The sequence below is a fragment of the Barbus barbus genome (assembly GCF_936440315.1).
Source record: "Barbus barbus genome assembly, chromosome: 38".
Classification (NCBI taxonomy): Eukaryota; Metazoa; Chordata; class Actinopteri; order Cypriniformes; family Cyprinidae; genus Barbus; species Barbus barbus.
Window position 1 is genome coordinate 6227774 of NC_136716.1, and position 14624 is coordinate 6242397.

Consider the following 14624-nt stretch of genomic DNA (forward strand, 5'->3'; position numbering starts at 1 on the left):
TGTAACTGGTGATATCTTTCATACCTTTCCACACTGAAGCAGAATCACTGGAAGAGAATTTGTTCCTTAGCTTGCCAGAATAATTCCTCTTTGCCACTCTGATCTCCTTTTCCAGTGTGTATTTGGCCTGTTTACACAAGACTTTATACCCCTTTCTGTAAGCATCTTCTTTGGTCTGACGGAGCTGTCTGAGTTTTGCAGTGAACCATGGTTTGTCATTGTTGTAAGTTAGATGAGTCTTGGTAGGAATGCACATATCCTCACAGAAACTGATATAAGATGTTACAGTCTCTGTGAGCTCGTCCAGATCGATGGCAGCGGCTTCGAAAACAGTCCAATCAGTGAGAGAGAAACAGGATTGTAAATCCCGTTTCATTAGTCCATCTTTTAACAGATCTTAACACAGGTTTAGATGATTTAAGTTTCTGCCTGTAGGTCAGCAGATAAATAAAATAAAATACAGTCAAATAAAATACATATAACGGAACATACTGACAAAAAATGAATAGCATCTGTAAATAAAGAATAATCAATAGGGGGTTATTATCTTAAATTATTTCATTAAGAATTTTGATTGATTCGCACACTGTAATGCAGTAATGTTGACAGCCCTAATTTATATGTAGTTTATGTAAGTATTCTGCTATATTTTTGTAAAGCTCTTATTGATTAACATTACAAGCTCAGAACTGAATCTTAGTTTTTACAAAAAAAAAACAACAGCAAATTGCCTGTTTGTTGTTCAGTTCATGCCTCTGAATAAAATTAGGGTGTTTTAAGTGTGAGCCCCATATCCTTAAAGCCTATGTGAGCCATAAAAGCCTGATGTATTAAATATGAGAAAATATTTTTATATTTTTACAAATATTTTCTCTGAATGCTCAATAAACTGTTCTATTTTTTAAACAATTTTTTCTTCTGACAATACTTTCATATGTCAGACTTTACAGGGTTAAAAAGCTCAAGTGTGAAAATAACTTACTTCATTTAAAACATTTTTCTACTTTTTATAATTATTATGCCTCTGGTTTTAAATATTGGATATAATAAGCAAGATATGAATGTTTTCATCACAACATTATGTTTAAATGTAGATCCGCACCAGTCCATCAGGAGGCAGCAGGGAGTGTGTTTATTGTTTGGGACGGGACTGGATCTCTATATATGTGTGTGTGTGTGTGTGTGTGTGTGTGTGTGTGTGGGAGTGTTCAGACCGGGATCTGAGATTTTTGGGTGGTGGCTGTTTGTTTTACTGGAACAGCAGCAAATGCTCTGGAATGCGTTCACACAGCTAACTTTACTCAGTCGAGTTTGAGCGAAATTCCACATTTCCTTTCAACTTCTATCGACTATTCTATTTTGAGGACGGGTTATCTCGGTCAGAGCAGCTTTTATCGATTAATTCACAGAGAGCTAACGGGGGTAACGTGCTAAGTGAACACAGATGCAGGCCATAAAGTGTGTGGTCGTCGGGGACGGGTGAGTTTACCCTCGTGTTCAGGATTGTAATTGTTTTGGAATAAAGTTTTCCTCTCATAGTTTGCTCTGTAGAGTTTAGAGAACTTGTGAGCCTTTATTTTAGAAACTTTTGTGCGTTCTTTGTAGCTCACAGATGTCGCTCGTTAAGTCTGTGTTAAGAAGCGAAAATATCTTATGAATTACATTAGACTTTAAATCTCCATATATTTGTATACTGGAACGGAACAGTGCCTTATTCTGGGGTTTTCCGCAGTAAAGCCTTCCCTGAGTTTCTTTTACATGTTACACCATACAAATGCAATCTAAATAGGGAGTGTTGCACTGATCAGTCAACCAAACCCACTTTTATAATTCACATGAGTAACACCGGCTGTTATGATGTTTATACAGATTGTTTAAGCTTCTTTTCTGTTGCTGAAACATCACTGCTTTGTTGGAAAATCAAGTATAAGAGATGACATCAGTTTGTGTTATATAAGACATTGTCAGTTCTGTTATTGGATGTATTGTATGAATGATTTGAGGTGTTGTTTTTTTTCAGGGCTGTGGGAAAAACATGCCTTCTGATCAGCTACACCACCAATGCTTTTCCCGGGGAATACATCCCTACTGTGTAAGCAGACCTTACTCTAACCCAGTTCAGCCGAAGAGCAGACAATTTACTATTGTGAATATTCATTCTAGAACAAGCCTATGGACTTATCTATTTGCCCAGTTTAAAACACAGCATTGCATTAAACAGTCAATTGTCAGAATAGCCATTAAAACATGAGTTTAAACTTTAAAACATTGCATAGTCTTCACTGTATACATACAATATACATTGATTTTTATTAAAGCTACTTAAGTTTTTCAGTCAAGAGAATTGATTGATTTTTCTCTCTCTTTTGTTTTATAATGACACATACAGTTGAGACTGAATGCACGGATATACACATGTATAAAATATTTTAAGTATTAACGATATTTAAGCAGTGTGTAGTTGCCAAGTTAATGAGATTCTAAACGGATTAAAATAAAAACTACTAGTATCGGATTGCCATCGGTATCAGCAGATACTCAAAGCTGCTGTATCATCATCATAATCAGACATGGAAACAGTGGCATTGAGCTTTTCCTAATTATTTAATTAAATATTATAAACATTTTCATGTTGTTTTGGACCCCGTGACTTATATTATATTAACAGAAGCAGTTAAAACAATCTTTTTTGCAGAAGAAAAAAAGTCATACAGGTTTGGAACAAGTTTTAATTTTTTTTAGCGAACTGGCTCTTTAAAGTCAACATGACATCAAAACTGACACCATTTACTTTAAAAAACCGGCATTCCTGGTCTTGTTGTGCCAGTTTCATCTGTGCATGTTAGTCCAAGTAAAAAAAAAAATATCTTTAATCTTTCATCAGAATATAATAAATAGCTTCACCTCTAAAATAACTATTTTTTCACTTGCTATCCCTCTTTATTTTAAACCTCTTCCTTTCATCTGACTCCATTCTGGTGGTCACTCCCCAACAGCTAAACTGAATTTGTCCCATTGCATAACCGGTTTAACATATAAATCTGTCTGATGTTGTAAGTACAATAGGTAGCAAGTTGCATTTCACATTCATTTTAATATTCGTCATGTCTTATCTCTGAACTGTATACTGTCTTTCATTTAGATTTGATAATTATTCTGCTAATGTGATGGTCGATGGAAAGCCGGTGAACCTGGGACTGTGGGATACAGCAGGGCAGGAGGATTATGACAGACTTCGACCGCTCTCCTACCCTCAGACGGTACAATTATAATAATAGGGCTAAAACAGACGTATAGTAATTTTTATATATATGATTACATGTGTATTTGAGTTTCAGTGCCATATGGATAATCTGATGATCTGTGGGAGTTTTGACTCTTCACCTTAATGAGTCATGAGACCAGGAAGAATCTCAAAACTAGTTTGATGACTTATGTTCTGGAAACGTAATAAACACTACGCCTTAACAGAGTAAAATAGCCCATGTCATGATTCCTGGTAGGCTAAAGTGTTTTCTTATATGTTGCTCAGAGCATTAATGGCAGCTCTGTGTTGTCGTCGTCTCTCTTGCAAAGGCTGTGAGAGTGAATGGCTCAATTGTTTGCCGATGTCGTTCAGGCACAAACCTCACTGTGTTTTTGTTGCTCTGTTTCACTTGGGAAACAAGTGGAGTCAATTTACAGTTCATTAATGCATCAGCCTAGTCAATGCTGTGCTTTGCAGATAACAAAATAATTCTGAAAGAAATGAGTTGAACATTAGCATGAAATGAGGATTTTTTTTTTACTCTCTTTCCTTAGGACGTGTTCTTGATTTGTTTCTCTCTTGTGAGTCCAGCCTCGTTCGAGAACGTCCGTGCGAAGGTAAGCAAGAGCTCAGATATTTTGTGGTTCAAGTCCATATAGGCTATATTTGTTATAAATGTTTCTCGCCATGAAAATAGCCAGAGAAGCTGGCATGCCATTAAACACACAATCAAACAAAGTCAATGTAGGCGACTTCCGAAATGATCGCACTGAATTGAAAAGAGGAAGAGGCTCTAAAAATAGTCTGTCTGGCTTGACTGATTGAGCAAATGTGGTTTCAAAGCCTTAAAATGGCATGTTGATGCAGCTGTAATAAAGCAGACGGAAGGTCTTTTTAATCTTCTGTCTGCGAAATATCCAGTTACGTCCGTTTCAAAGGATCAAGTGGCATTTGCCATTAGTCACAGCTGGGTGCGGGAGGTTGTGGTGTTGTTTATCCACAGGTAAAACATAGGCTAGCTTTGGAAATGGCACAGTAACATGCTATTAGTATTTGAGAACAGAGTAGCCTACGTATACTGTGCACAGTGTGCCAGTTTTCTCCATGCATAGAATGATTTTGCATTCAATAGAAGCTCAACATGTCTGTTTTGATTTCTTTACCAGTGGTATCCAGAGGTCAGACATCATTGTCCCAACACTCCGATCATTCTGGTTGGGACTAAGCTTGATCTGAGAGACGACAAGGACACTATAGAAAAGTTGAAAGAGAAGAAACTCACACCCATCACCTACCCTCAAGGTCTCGCTATGGCCAAAGAAATAGGTCAGCACTTCAATATTAATAAAATGCATTTAAACGGCAGTGTATTATTGCCTTTACACGTGTGTATGTTCAGGATGGGCTGACAGTATCAATTTTAATCAATTTTTGATGAACAGCTCAAAATTGATTCTTAAAGTTGCAGTCCATAACTTCTTTTGGTTAAATTATCCAAAATCAATTTGAGAGAGTACATAACCAGCCAGTGTTCAAAACTATCTCCTTACCTAAGCCCGATTCACAACGGTAAGCTTATAATAATGTTTTCTAATTTGAGTGGTACTGGTAGGTTTTCGTGGGAAATTCCAGCATGCCGCCTCGCCATTACATCACGTCTTGTAAACAAAGAAGTTGTCCTGGCTAGTAGAGACTGTGGCATGCAAGGATGCTGCAGGTCGAGGACCGTTTATAGCCTTTTCTCACAGCAGCTGGAATAATTAAATTTATCATTTTGATGGCGGATTGTAATCCAGGAAGGATTATGTGTTTATGAAACACATGTGAGTGACTGAAATGAGATATTTCAGTTTTAAATGTGCATCTGATTACAGTGGGATTACAATTTTGTATTTTAAAGAGAACCAATTTTAAGGAAGAATAATATTCAAGTATTTAAATAAAATTTAAGAATAAATAATAATAATTTGCACGGTTTGATGTTATATGAGCTAACCGATCGTTAGATTGTTAGAGAGGAGTCGTGTATGCACAACTAAAAATAATTCCGCAAAAAAATACAATTGCAGGTTTCAAACAGAGATGGCAACAAGGAGGCTAAATTTACAGACTGCAGCTTTAAATTCCATTTTTCTATGCTGTTTTCTGTTGAAACGTGACTTAAACATCATTTGTAGTGCGACTGCTATCCAATACTTGTTACTTTTGATATTAAGTCTCCGCTTTAAAATTCTGTTCTTTCAGCATGAAATTCAAACAAAAACAGTTTTGGTGCTTTTTAATGTAACATGGCATTTTGCTGTAGCGCCTCAGTTCAAGCCTATTTACTACTAGTTATAGCACAACATAAACACTCACTGAACGATTTCATGTCCTCACTCAAATCTTTTAATTGTGGAAAGACGTCATAACGGATAAAAAATGACATCAGCAAAGCCATTTAATGTTCACAGCTTGATAGTTTGCTGGAAAATAACTCTAGAGAGAAGCATTTTGTTAAATATATGGCCTATACATATTCATTATATTTTCTACATTATATATTTTTACCTGTTAATGTCTCATTGAATTTGAGAAGTCGTGAAATCTATTATAGCCATCATTTAAAGATTCATATTTCATCGATGAACTGGAGTAAAAACATCCTTAAAGTTGATCATTTATGTAAAGTTTAAATGTCTGAGTGTTGATTTATTAAATACATTTGATACATTTTTAAATAAACTTTATTTCTTATTCATTTAAATTATTATTCATTTCTTATACATTTAAACGAGAAGCTGAAAAGTTGGTTTTCAGCCAAATGCAAATTTATTTTCATGCATCAGTTTAAACCGTCCATCCATCATTTCATCCAAACGTCTATTGTAAATAAGGAATGTTTAGTGCAAGAAATACAATGTAGGTGTACCAGCCCTTTTAAAGTGTGGATCCACGTTAAGTACTCTTGTATTCACTACAGGAGCTGTGAAGTACCTGGAATGCTCCGCCTTAACGCAACGCGGCCTTAAGACGGTGTTCGATGAAGCCATCCGTGCAGTCCTGTGTCCGCCCCCAGTCAAGAAAGGAAAGAGGAGGTGTTTTATCCTCTGAACTGACTGTACTCACAGCACCAGCTGCAATCTGAGCTCACCTGAGAGGAGAACAGTGGAGGCGGGGATGATGGGAAATGTGTGTTGGGAAAGAAGAAAGAGTCTGCACAGTGTATACGTACAGATATTTCTCCCTCTTGCATTGTATTTAGAATTGCGCCACTAACTAGCTGTTAAAATGCCAGATTATTTGATTCTGAGAGAGGAGCGGCATCCATAGTTGTTTTCCTTCCCGTACAGCAAGAAATTCCTGCTGCCTTCTAATGATCTCCTTTATTTCCCCCTCATTTTGATGAACTAAATACTTCTTTCAGTGTATTTCTCCATCTTTGTGAGGTCATATATTTAGTTCACAATCTGCGTTTTTGTAGAAGAATTTCTGCCAAATGTTAAGCTCAATTTGCTCACACTAATGTCTAATCTTTCCTAAAGGGTGGGGGGTGTTAATCGTGCATACTTGTAAGAGACAGAGTTTGCAGTAATATTGAAGGAACTATTTTACAAGAGGACAGCTGAAGTAAACACTTTTTTTTTTTGGTTCCTGTGTTAAGGTTTCCATACTAGAGAGTTTATTTTGTTTAACTGTATAAGAACCAAACCTAGTTAAAATGCATATAACAGCTTTTTGTCAGCATATAGCATATTTTCGCTACTGTACCTAAATATTCAAAAGGGCAGATCTCTTGTTTATTCTCTCTCTGTATTTTTGTCAGTCTTTCGGAGGAGTCTGACAGTGTTTTATCCATTTTACAGTCTCCGTATTGTATTTAGACTACAGATCTACCTGCCTAGTATCAGACCAGGGTTTCATTGCTGAGCATATCGGATGTTTCTGTACTTTAGACACCTCAACACTATGGCATGGGGTCTGTATTCTTGAAAGATCCCCTTAAAGACTGTGCTATGTGTATAAACAGTTTGTTGTAAGGGTACAGACATTAAGTATTAAACTTCTAATTGGACTTCAGACATGGTTCAAGATGAAATGGTTAGGAATTTGCCACATGGAATTTTTAATTTTGACATTGTAACTTTTTAAAACATTTAAAATGCTTTATTCATGCTTTTATTGTCTCCACTAAAGCTACAATGCATTAACCTTTATGTCTGAAAATAGAAACCAAATATAAAAACATTTGTCTTTGTCCTTTGTTTTCCATGTACACTTTATGGGCAAAAGTATTGGCACCCCCTTCAAATGAACAGGTTTGACTACTTGAGTAATTTCCATGAGTATTAATCTTAATGTTTAAGCATATAATGATATTCTAGGAAATTGTGTGCTTCTAATTTTATAGCAAAAGTTTGGACAGAACCTTTTTCTATTCTAACATGACAGTGCCTCTGTGTATAAAACAAGGATAAAAAAGAAACGATTGATTCAGTCAGTGTGGAAGAACTTGACTGGTCTGCAGAAAGCACAGTCCTGATCCCAGCTGAACATCTCTGGTGTGACTAAATGAAGACCTTGAGCCAAAAAATCACCAAACACCAATTTGTACATATGGGTACAGTCATTTTAGACACTTCCAAACCATAGAGATGGAAATACAATTTTTAAATACATGAATTGTGTTTCCATCTTTGTTGCCACAGTTTTGGGGTTTTTCTATCAGCTTTTAGATTATTGCAGAAAATAAGTTCTGAAAAAAAGTTGTCCCCGACAACCTCTTGTTAGCAACCGCGGTTACACTTTATTTTAAGAAGTCCTTGTTACAGTGTAAATATTCACTGTAAGAAAAAGCTTTTTTTTTAAATCACAAAATTTATTAGTAATAGCCCTTTATGTTGTAGAATAAAACGTGAAATATCTTGAGCTTGAGTTAAAGGCAGCCCTTATTTCAGGCATTTAACAGAAGATCCATTTCAAATAAACCCATCAAACCAGAAGTGATAAAATGCTAACTCGTTTCTAGGTTTTGGCCAACAAAAATACATCATCCCTGCAGCATTCTATTAATCATGCTACAATACGTGTAAAAAAAAAAAAAAAAAAAAGTAGTGTTGCTTTTTTCCCCAGACTAAAAGGACTTTACTGATTAATCTTTTAACTGTGTAAATTGTGAGAGCAGTTTTTTTTTCATAATGATTGATCAGGATAAAGACGCCACCACCATGGCAGACAAGACAATTGTGAAATCAGCAGAGGAAGCTGTGCTGCTTGGTTCTTCAATGTTCACTGTTCCACTTCTCCAGCACAAGTTTGGCTGAGACAGCATCTTGTATCCCCATTCCTGCATTTAAAAATTCAAAATATCCAGCTAGTCACAACAGCTTTTTTTTTTTTTTTTTTCACTGAAACTGACAAATTTCCAGGACTAATTAGTGCTTTCTAAAAAAACATCAGGAGATAACAACACTGAACAAATTCCACATGACATTCCCAAATTGTCATTACAACTGGCTGAAGATCAGCAAGGGTTTTTAAAGCTTGCATAATAAAAGTTATAAATAGAAATAGTTCCTTTTTGTCTCTTGAGAGGACTAAAATGCAAACATCAAGCTTTTTAAAGCATATTCTACTACTATAACTTTCTATCAGTGGTAAGAATGCTTTCTCCCCCATTTTTCATCTTCAGTACATCTTGTTCTTGATTTTTGGATCACAGCTGTGGAAAAACAAGTTACCCAGTGACTTGAATACCGTAGTCTTCTCACGCTGAGCAGGAAAGGATCCATTTATAACTTCTCCGAGCTCTGCGAATACTTCAGCCTGGGTAAATAATGAGCATGTAAAGTATTTAGGTGTAATTTGAGTGTACTATATGTATGTCTAACAAGGTAACTCAAATAAATGTTGGTGAAATCAGCAATATTTTATTGATGGAAAGTAATGCATACTCCAGACAGAATGATATCTCCTGACTCTGTTGTCGCCCCCTCTCTGCTGTCCACATACACCACAGCCTCTCTCATCAAGACATCATCTAGTTCCCTCCAGTCTGGCCGACAAGCGCCAACCGCTGTCATAAAACAGAGCACCACAATAGATAAATACACAATACAATAACTATCATGTTGACTTGTCGAGGCTGTTCATTAGCTGCATTGACCAACAGTAAGCAGCTTGGTTTGAAAGGGACTGTAGCTGTGCTTCATTAATCACTAACTATTGATAATTATGGATTGTTTTTGCCAGTTTCTCTGAAATGACGCTCAAGCAACTGCATCTGAACGGTATCTTTTAGTCATGACTATATTCTGAGTATTACACAGCCTCTTGTACCTTATTAGTTAAAAACCTCATAAAATATTGTAAATCTGTGGACCAGGCAGCTGACCTGCTATGTGTGCACCTGGTTTGACCCACTCGCCAAAGAGTATCGGCTGACTTGCACCTGTGGCAGTCACTATTACATCAGCTCCCATCACGGCCTCCTTCACTGAAGAACAAACTGTTACGGGATCTTGGAGATAATTAACAAACTGTTGAGCCATTTCTTTCCTTCTGCTCCACACACGGACCTGAAGTGAATACAACACTGGATTACATACACACAAAAACAGTTTTGAATGACTTGGACGTATTTCCTATTTTTATACTGGTTACCTCTTTGAACTTGAAGAGCTTTGTAAAGACATCATAGTGGCTTCTAGCCTGCTGCCCTGAACCAAGGATGCACAACACCTCTGAAAGGGCTGGCTTAAACAGCTGGAGAGAGAAAAACATACTCAGATTAAGTGACTTTATATAGTACATCATTACAATTTTGGGGTCAGAGGAACCTACTTTAGCTGATATGGCTGATACTGCTGCGGTTCGTTTGGCTGTTATGGCCTCCCCATCCATGATCTAACATTAGAAAAACAGTTACAAAACTAAAGCATTTATAGGAGCATTTTTACTTCTATATTTAAAAAAAAATCTAAATCTCATACACACACACACACACACTCACTGGCCACTTTATTAGGTACACCTTGCTAGTACCGGGTTGGACCCCCTTTTGCCTTCAGAACTGCCTTAATTCTTCGTGGCATAGATTCAACAAGGTGTTGGAAACATTCCTCTGTGATTTTGGTCCATATTGACATGATAGCATCACCCAGTTGCTGCAGATTTGTCGGCTGCACATCCATGATGCCAATCTCCCGTTCCACCACATCCCAAAGGTGCTCTATTGGATTGAGATCTGGTGACTGTGGAGGCCATTTGAGTAAAGAGAACTCATTGTCATGCTCAAGAAACCAGTCTGAGATGATTTGGGCTTAGTGACATGGTGCATTATCCTGCTGGAAGTAGCCATCAGAAGATGGGTACACTGTAGTCATAAAGGGATGGACATGGTCAGCAACAATACTCAGGTAGGCTGTGGCGTTTAAACGATGCTCAAGTGGTATTAAGGGGTCCAAAATGTGCAAAGAAAATATCCCCCACACCATTACACCAGCACCACCAGCCTGAACCGTTGAGACAAGGCAGGATGGATCCATGCTTTCATGTTCATTACCCCAATTCTGACGCTATCATCTGAATGTCGCAGTAGAAATCGAGACTCATCGGACCAGGGAATGTTTTTCCAGTCTTCTGTTGTCCAATTTTGGTGAGCCTGTGCGAATTGTAGCCCCCGTTTCTTGTTCTTAGCTGACAGGAGCGGCACCCGGTGTGGTCTTCTGCTGCTGTAGCACATCTGCTTCAGTGTTGTGCATTCAGAGATGGTATTCTGCATACCGTGGTTGTAACGAGTGGTTATTTGAGTTACTGATGCCTTTCTATCATCTCTAACCAGTCTGCCCATTCTCCTCTGACCTCTGGCATCAACAAGGCATTTTTGTCCACACAACTGCTGCTCACTGGATATTTTCTGGACCACTGGACATTCCCTGTAAACCCTAGAGATGGTTGTGTGTGCAAATCCCAGTAGATCAGCAGTTTTTCAAATACTCAGACCAGCCCGTCTGGCACCAACAACCATTCCACGTTCAAAGTCACTTAAATCCCCTTTCTTCCCCATTCTGATGCTCGTTTTGAACTTCAGCAGGTTGTCTTCACCACATCTAGATGCCTAAATTCATTGAGTTGCTGCCATGTGATTGGCTGATTAGCAACTCGTGTTACCAAGCAATTGAGCAGGTGTACCTAATAAAGGAGTGAGTGTATGTATATAAAAGTAACTGGCGTAATGCTAGTTACTTGAAAAAGGTAATATTATTACGTAACTTGCATTACTTGTAATGTGTTACCCCCAACACTGTATATATATATATATATATATATATATATATATATATATATATATATATATATATACACACTCCCCTCCAAAAGTATTGGAACAGTAAGGCCAATTCATTTATTTTTGCTGTAAACTAAAAACATTTGTGTTTGACATCAAAAGATGAATATGAGATGAGAGATTAACATTTCAGCTTTTATTTACATGTATTTTCATCTGGATCTGATACACAACTTAGAAGATATCACCTTTTGTTTGAACCCACCCATTGCTCATGTTACCAAAAGTATTGGAACATGTGACTGACAGGTGTGTTTCGTTGGCCTGGTGTGTCCTATTAGTTGATTATTCAAACAATAAATAGCACTGAATGTCTGCGCTCAGTTTCAGATCCATGCAGACTGCATTTATAGTTAGTTAGACGTGTAACCAACATGAAAACCAGAGAGGTGTCTATGGGTGAAAACGAGCAATTGTGAAGCTGAGAAGATGAAAAATCAATCAAACCATTACACAAACACTGGCAATAGCAAGTACAACCATTTGGAATCTCCTGAGGAAGAAAGAAACCACTGATGCACTAAGTAACACACCTCGAACGGGTAGATCAAGGAAAACATCTGCAGTTGATGACAGAAACATTGTGACAGCTGTAAAGAAAGACCCTAAAACAACTGTTAGTGACATCAGCAACAACCTCCAGAGGGCAGGAGTGAAGGTATCACAATCTACTGTTCGCAGAAGACTTCATGAACAAAAGTACAGAGGCTACTCCAGAAGATGCAAACCACTCGTTAGCAAGAAGAATAGGAGACGAGCCTCAAAAATTCTGGGACAAGGTTTTATGGACTGATTTTATGGACCAAAGTGATGGAAAGGCTAGAGTTTGGAGAAAGAAAGGATCTGCTCATGATCCCAAACATACAAGCTCATCTGAAACACAGTGTACACAGGTGTACATTATAGTACACATTACACAAGTAATGTAATGGCTTGGGCTTTCATTGCTTCTTCTGGGACAGGCTCATTAATCTTCATTAATGATGTAACACATGATGGCAGCAGCAAAATGTGATCAAATATGTCTACAGAAATATTTTGTCTGACACTTTACAGAAAGATGCAACCAAACTGATTGGGAGATCCTTCATCATGCAGCAAGATAATGACTCAAAACATAGCGCCAAAACAACAAAGGAGTTCATCAGGGGCAAGAAGTGGAAGAATTTAGACTGGCCAAGTCAATCTCCACACTTAAACCCTGTAGAGTATGCATTTTACCTGCTAAAGAAGAGACTGAAGGGAGTAACCCCCCAAAACTGAAAGAGGCTGCGGTGAAAGCCTGGAAAAGCATCACAAAAGAAGAATGCAAAAGTTTGGTGATGTCAGTGGGTCACAGGCTTGATGCAGTTATTGAAAGCAAAGGATTTGCAACTAAATATTAAGTCTTTTTCACTTTAATCTATGTTAATTCTATCTGTTCCAATACTTTTCCTCACATGAAAAATGAGTGGGTTCAAACAAAAGGTGCTATCTTCTAAGTTGTGTATCATATCCAGTAGAAAATACCTGTAAATAAAAGCTGAAATGTTAATCTCTCATCTCATATTCATCTTTTGATGTCAAACCTAAATGTTTTCAGTCTACATCAGAAATAAAGGAATTGGCCTCACTGTTCCAATACTTTTGGAGGGGAGTGTATATGTATATATATATATATATATATATATATACACAGTGTTGGGGGTAACGCATTACAAGTAACATGAGTTACGTAATAATATTACTTTTTTCAAGTAACTAGTAAAGTAACGCATTACTTTTTCAAACAAGTAACGCCAGTTATTTTTTTCCCATTTATTGATTGACAGTGCGCTGTGTGAACATGCTGTTACTGTAGTTCTAGACTAAACGTGAATGTGCATGAATTCATCCCACTCACAAAAAACAGATTTAAAATTCATCAAAATGAATTAAAACAGTGAAATGCAAACTCAGAATATGATGCAAACCTGCAATAATTAAATATGTTAAATAACACAAATATATCTAATCCCATTTTATTAACCAATGTCTGCTGACCTTTGATGATCCAGTTCAACCACACTAATAAGCAAAAATGACTTTAGATAAACTAACAATTGTGCTTCATTGTTTTTTTATTGCTGAAGAGTGTTGAACCTTCTTCTCATGTGTTCTACTTTACAGACGTGAATTTCCTTTTCCTTCAGCCTGAGGTTTATTCATTACACGTTTTGGTGTGAAAGGGCTTTTACATTTGCTATAATTAGAACTTCTTGTATTAATATTAACAAAGTAGCGCAAAAGTAACGTAATGCATTACTTTCCATAAAAAGTAACTTAATTAGTTACTTTTTTAGGGACTAAAACGCAATATTGTAATGCATTACTTTTAAAAGTAACACATATATATAAATATATCATGGTCCAAACAATACGCAGAAAAAATAAAAATATAAAATAAAACAGGAAATTACATCACAGAGATGTTTTTACTGTAGACTCTTATACGTTTTTGACCCAGATAACACTTTAGTAAATCCCAGACGTGAACAGATGTTCGGAGGAGATGATGCTAAATAAATCAGGTTTGTGTGGCTCACCGCTGTCACATGGCCATGCTCGGGATGAAACAGTAACACAGTTGCTTGAGTTGATGGTAAACTGGATCCCTCTGCTCGCTGGTAGAAAGTCACCATCTTAGTGCATAAAATACCCTCAGCGGCCAAATATGCAGGCATAACGCCCAAAAACCTGAAAAATGCAGCAAATGTTTATTCCTATAGGTCTATATCAGTAAGCGATCGTGCTATGTAGAGATATGGATTTATTCATACCCATTGTGTTGTTGTATAGGGACCACAGATCTCACAGGCTGGGTTATTTCTGAACTGTCCCGTTTAGAAAACCTTCCCATGACAGACTCCAGTCTGGGAATCAGCTCATCATAACTGAGCAAACGCTCCACCTCGAGTTTGTTTAAGAAAACGGGAGACTCGCTCATAGTCTTGCACCTGTCTGTCGGTCTTGCTATCAAAGACTTCTCTGTTTGTTGTGGACTTTAGCTTCTCAGTCACGTGGTTCACT

At 37.2% G+C, this 14624-nt stretch overlaps 2 protein-coding genes across 3 annotated transcripts; one reads left to right on the forward strand and one right to left on the reverse strand.

The window, feature by feature from the left end:
* The first annotated feature begins 1141 nt into the window (after positions 1 to 1141).
* Positions 1142 to 7486, forward strand: LOC306857594 (ras-related C3 botulinum toxin substrate 1-like). Its single transcript, XM_079397614.1, has 6 exons — positions 1142 to 1479; positions 2021 to 2092; positions 3143 to 3260; positions 3802 to 3864; positions 4414 to 4573; positions 6210 to 7486. Exons 1-6 carry the CDS (start codon positions 1445 to 1447, stop codon positions 6338 to 6340), a joined length of 579 nt encoding a protein of 192 aa, XP_079253740.1. The 5' UTR covers positions 1142 to 1444; the 3' UTR covers positions 6341 to 7486.
* crym (crystallin, mu) lies at positions 7370 to 14621 on the reverse strand. Of its 2 annotated transcripts, none has more exons than XM_079397613.1 (8): positions 14375 to 14621; positions 14141 to 14291; positions 10070 to 10132; positions 9890 to 9991; positions 9621 to 9804; positions 9181 to 9302; positions 8968 to 9052; positions 7370 to 8573 (listed from the first exon to the last, which is right to left on the reverse strand). In XM_079397613.1, the coding sequence occupies exons 1-8, from the start codon at positions 14539 to 14541 to the stop codon at positions 8509 to 8511; spliced, it is 939 nt and encodes a 312-aa protein (XP_079253739.1). In that variant the 5' UTR covers positions 14542 to 14621; the 3' UTR covers positions 7370 to 8508. The 2 variants fall into 2 exon arrangements, with proteins under 2 accessions (XP_079253739.1, XP_079253738.1); XM_079397612.1 differs by having other exon boundaries at positions 8094 to 8573; positions 8984 to 9052.
* Positions 14622 to 14624: the final 3 nt, after the last annotated feature.

Excerpts from the sequence above, each read along its gene's own strand:
- LOC306857594 (XM_079397614.1), top strand. The coding sequence starts at position 1,445 with ATGCAGGCCATAAAGTGTGTGGTCGTCGGGGACGG. Across the intron at positions 3,865-4,413 it reads TCGAGAACGTCCGTGCGAAG|TGGTATCCAGAGGTCAGACA; the intron begins GTAAGCAAGAGC and ends TTTCTTTACCAG. Across the intron at positions 4,574-6,209 it reads CGCTATGGCCAAAGAAATAG|GAGCTGTGAAGTACCTGGAA; the intron begins GTCAGCACTTCA and ends TATTCACTACAG.
- crym (XM_079397612.1), bottom strand. The coding sequence starts at position 14,541 with ATGAGCGAGTCTCCCGTTTTCTTAAACAAACTCGAGGTGGAGCGTTTG. Across the intron at positions 9,992-10,069 it reads TATCAGCCATATCAGCTAAA|CTGTTTAAGCCAGCCCTTTC; the intron begins GTAGGTTCCTCT and ends TTCTCTCTCCAG. Across the intron at positions 9,303-9,620 it reads ACCAGGTGCACACATAGCAG|CGGTTGGCGCTTGTCGGCCA; the intron begins GTCAGCTGCCTG and ends GTTTTATGACAG.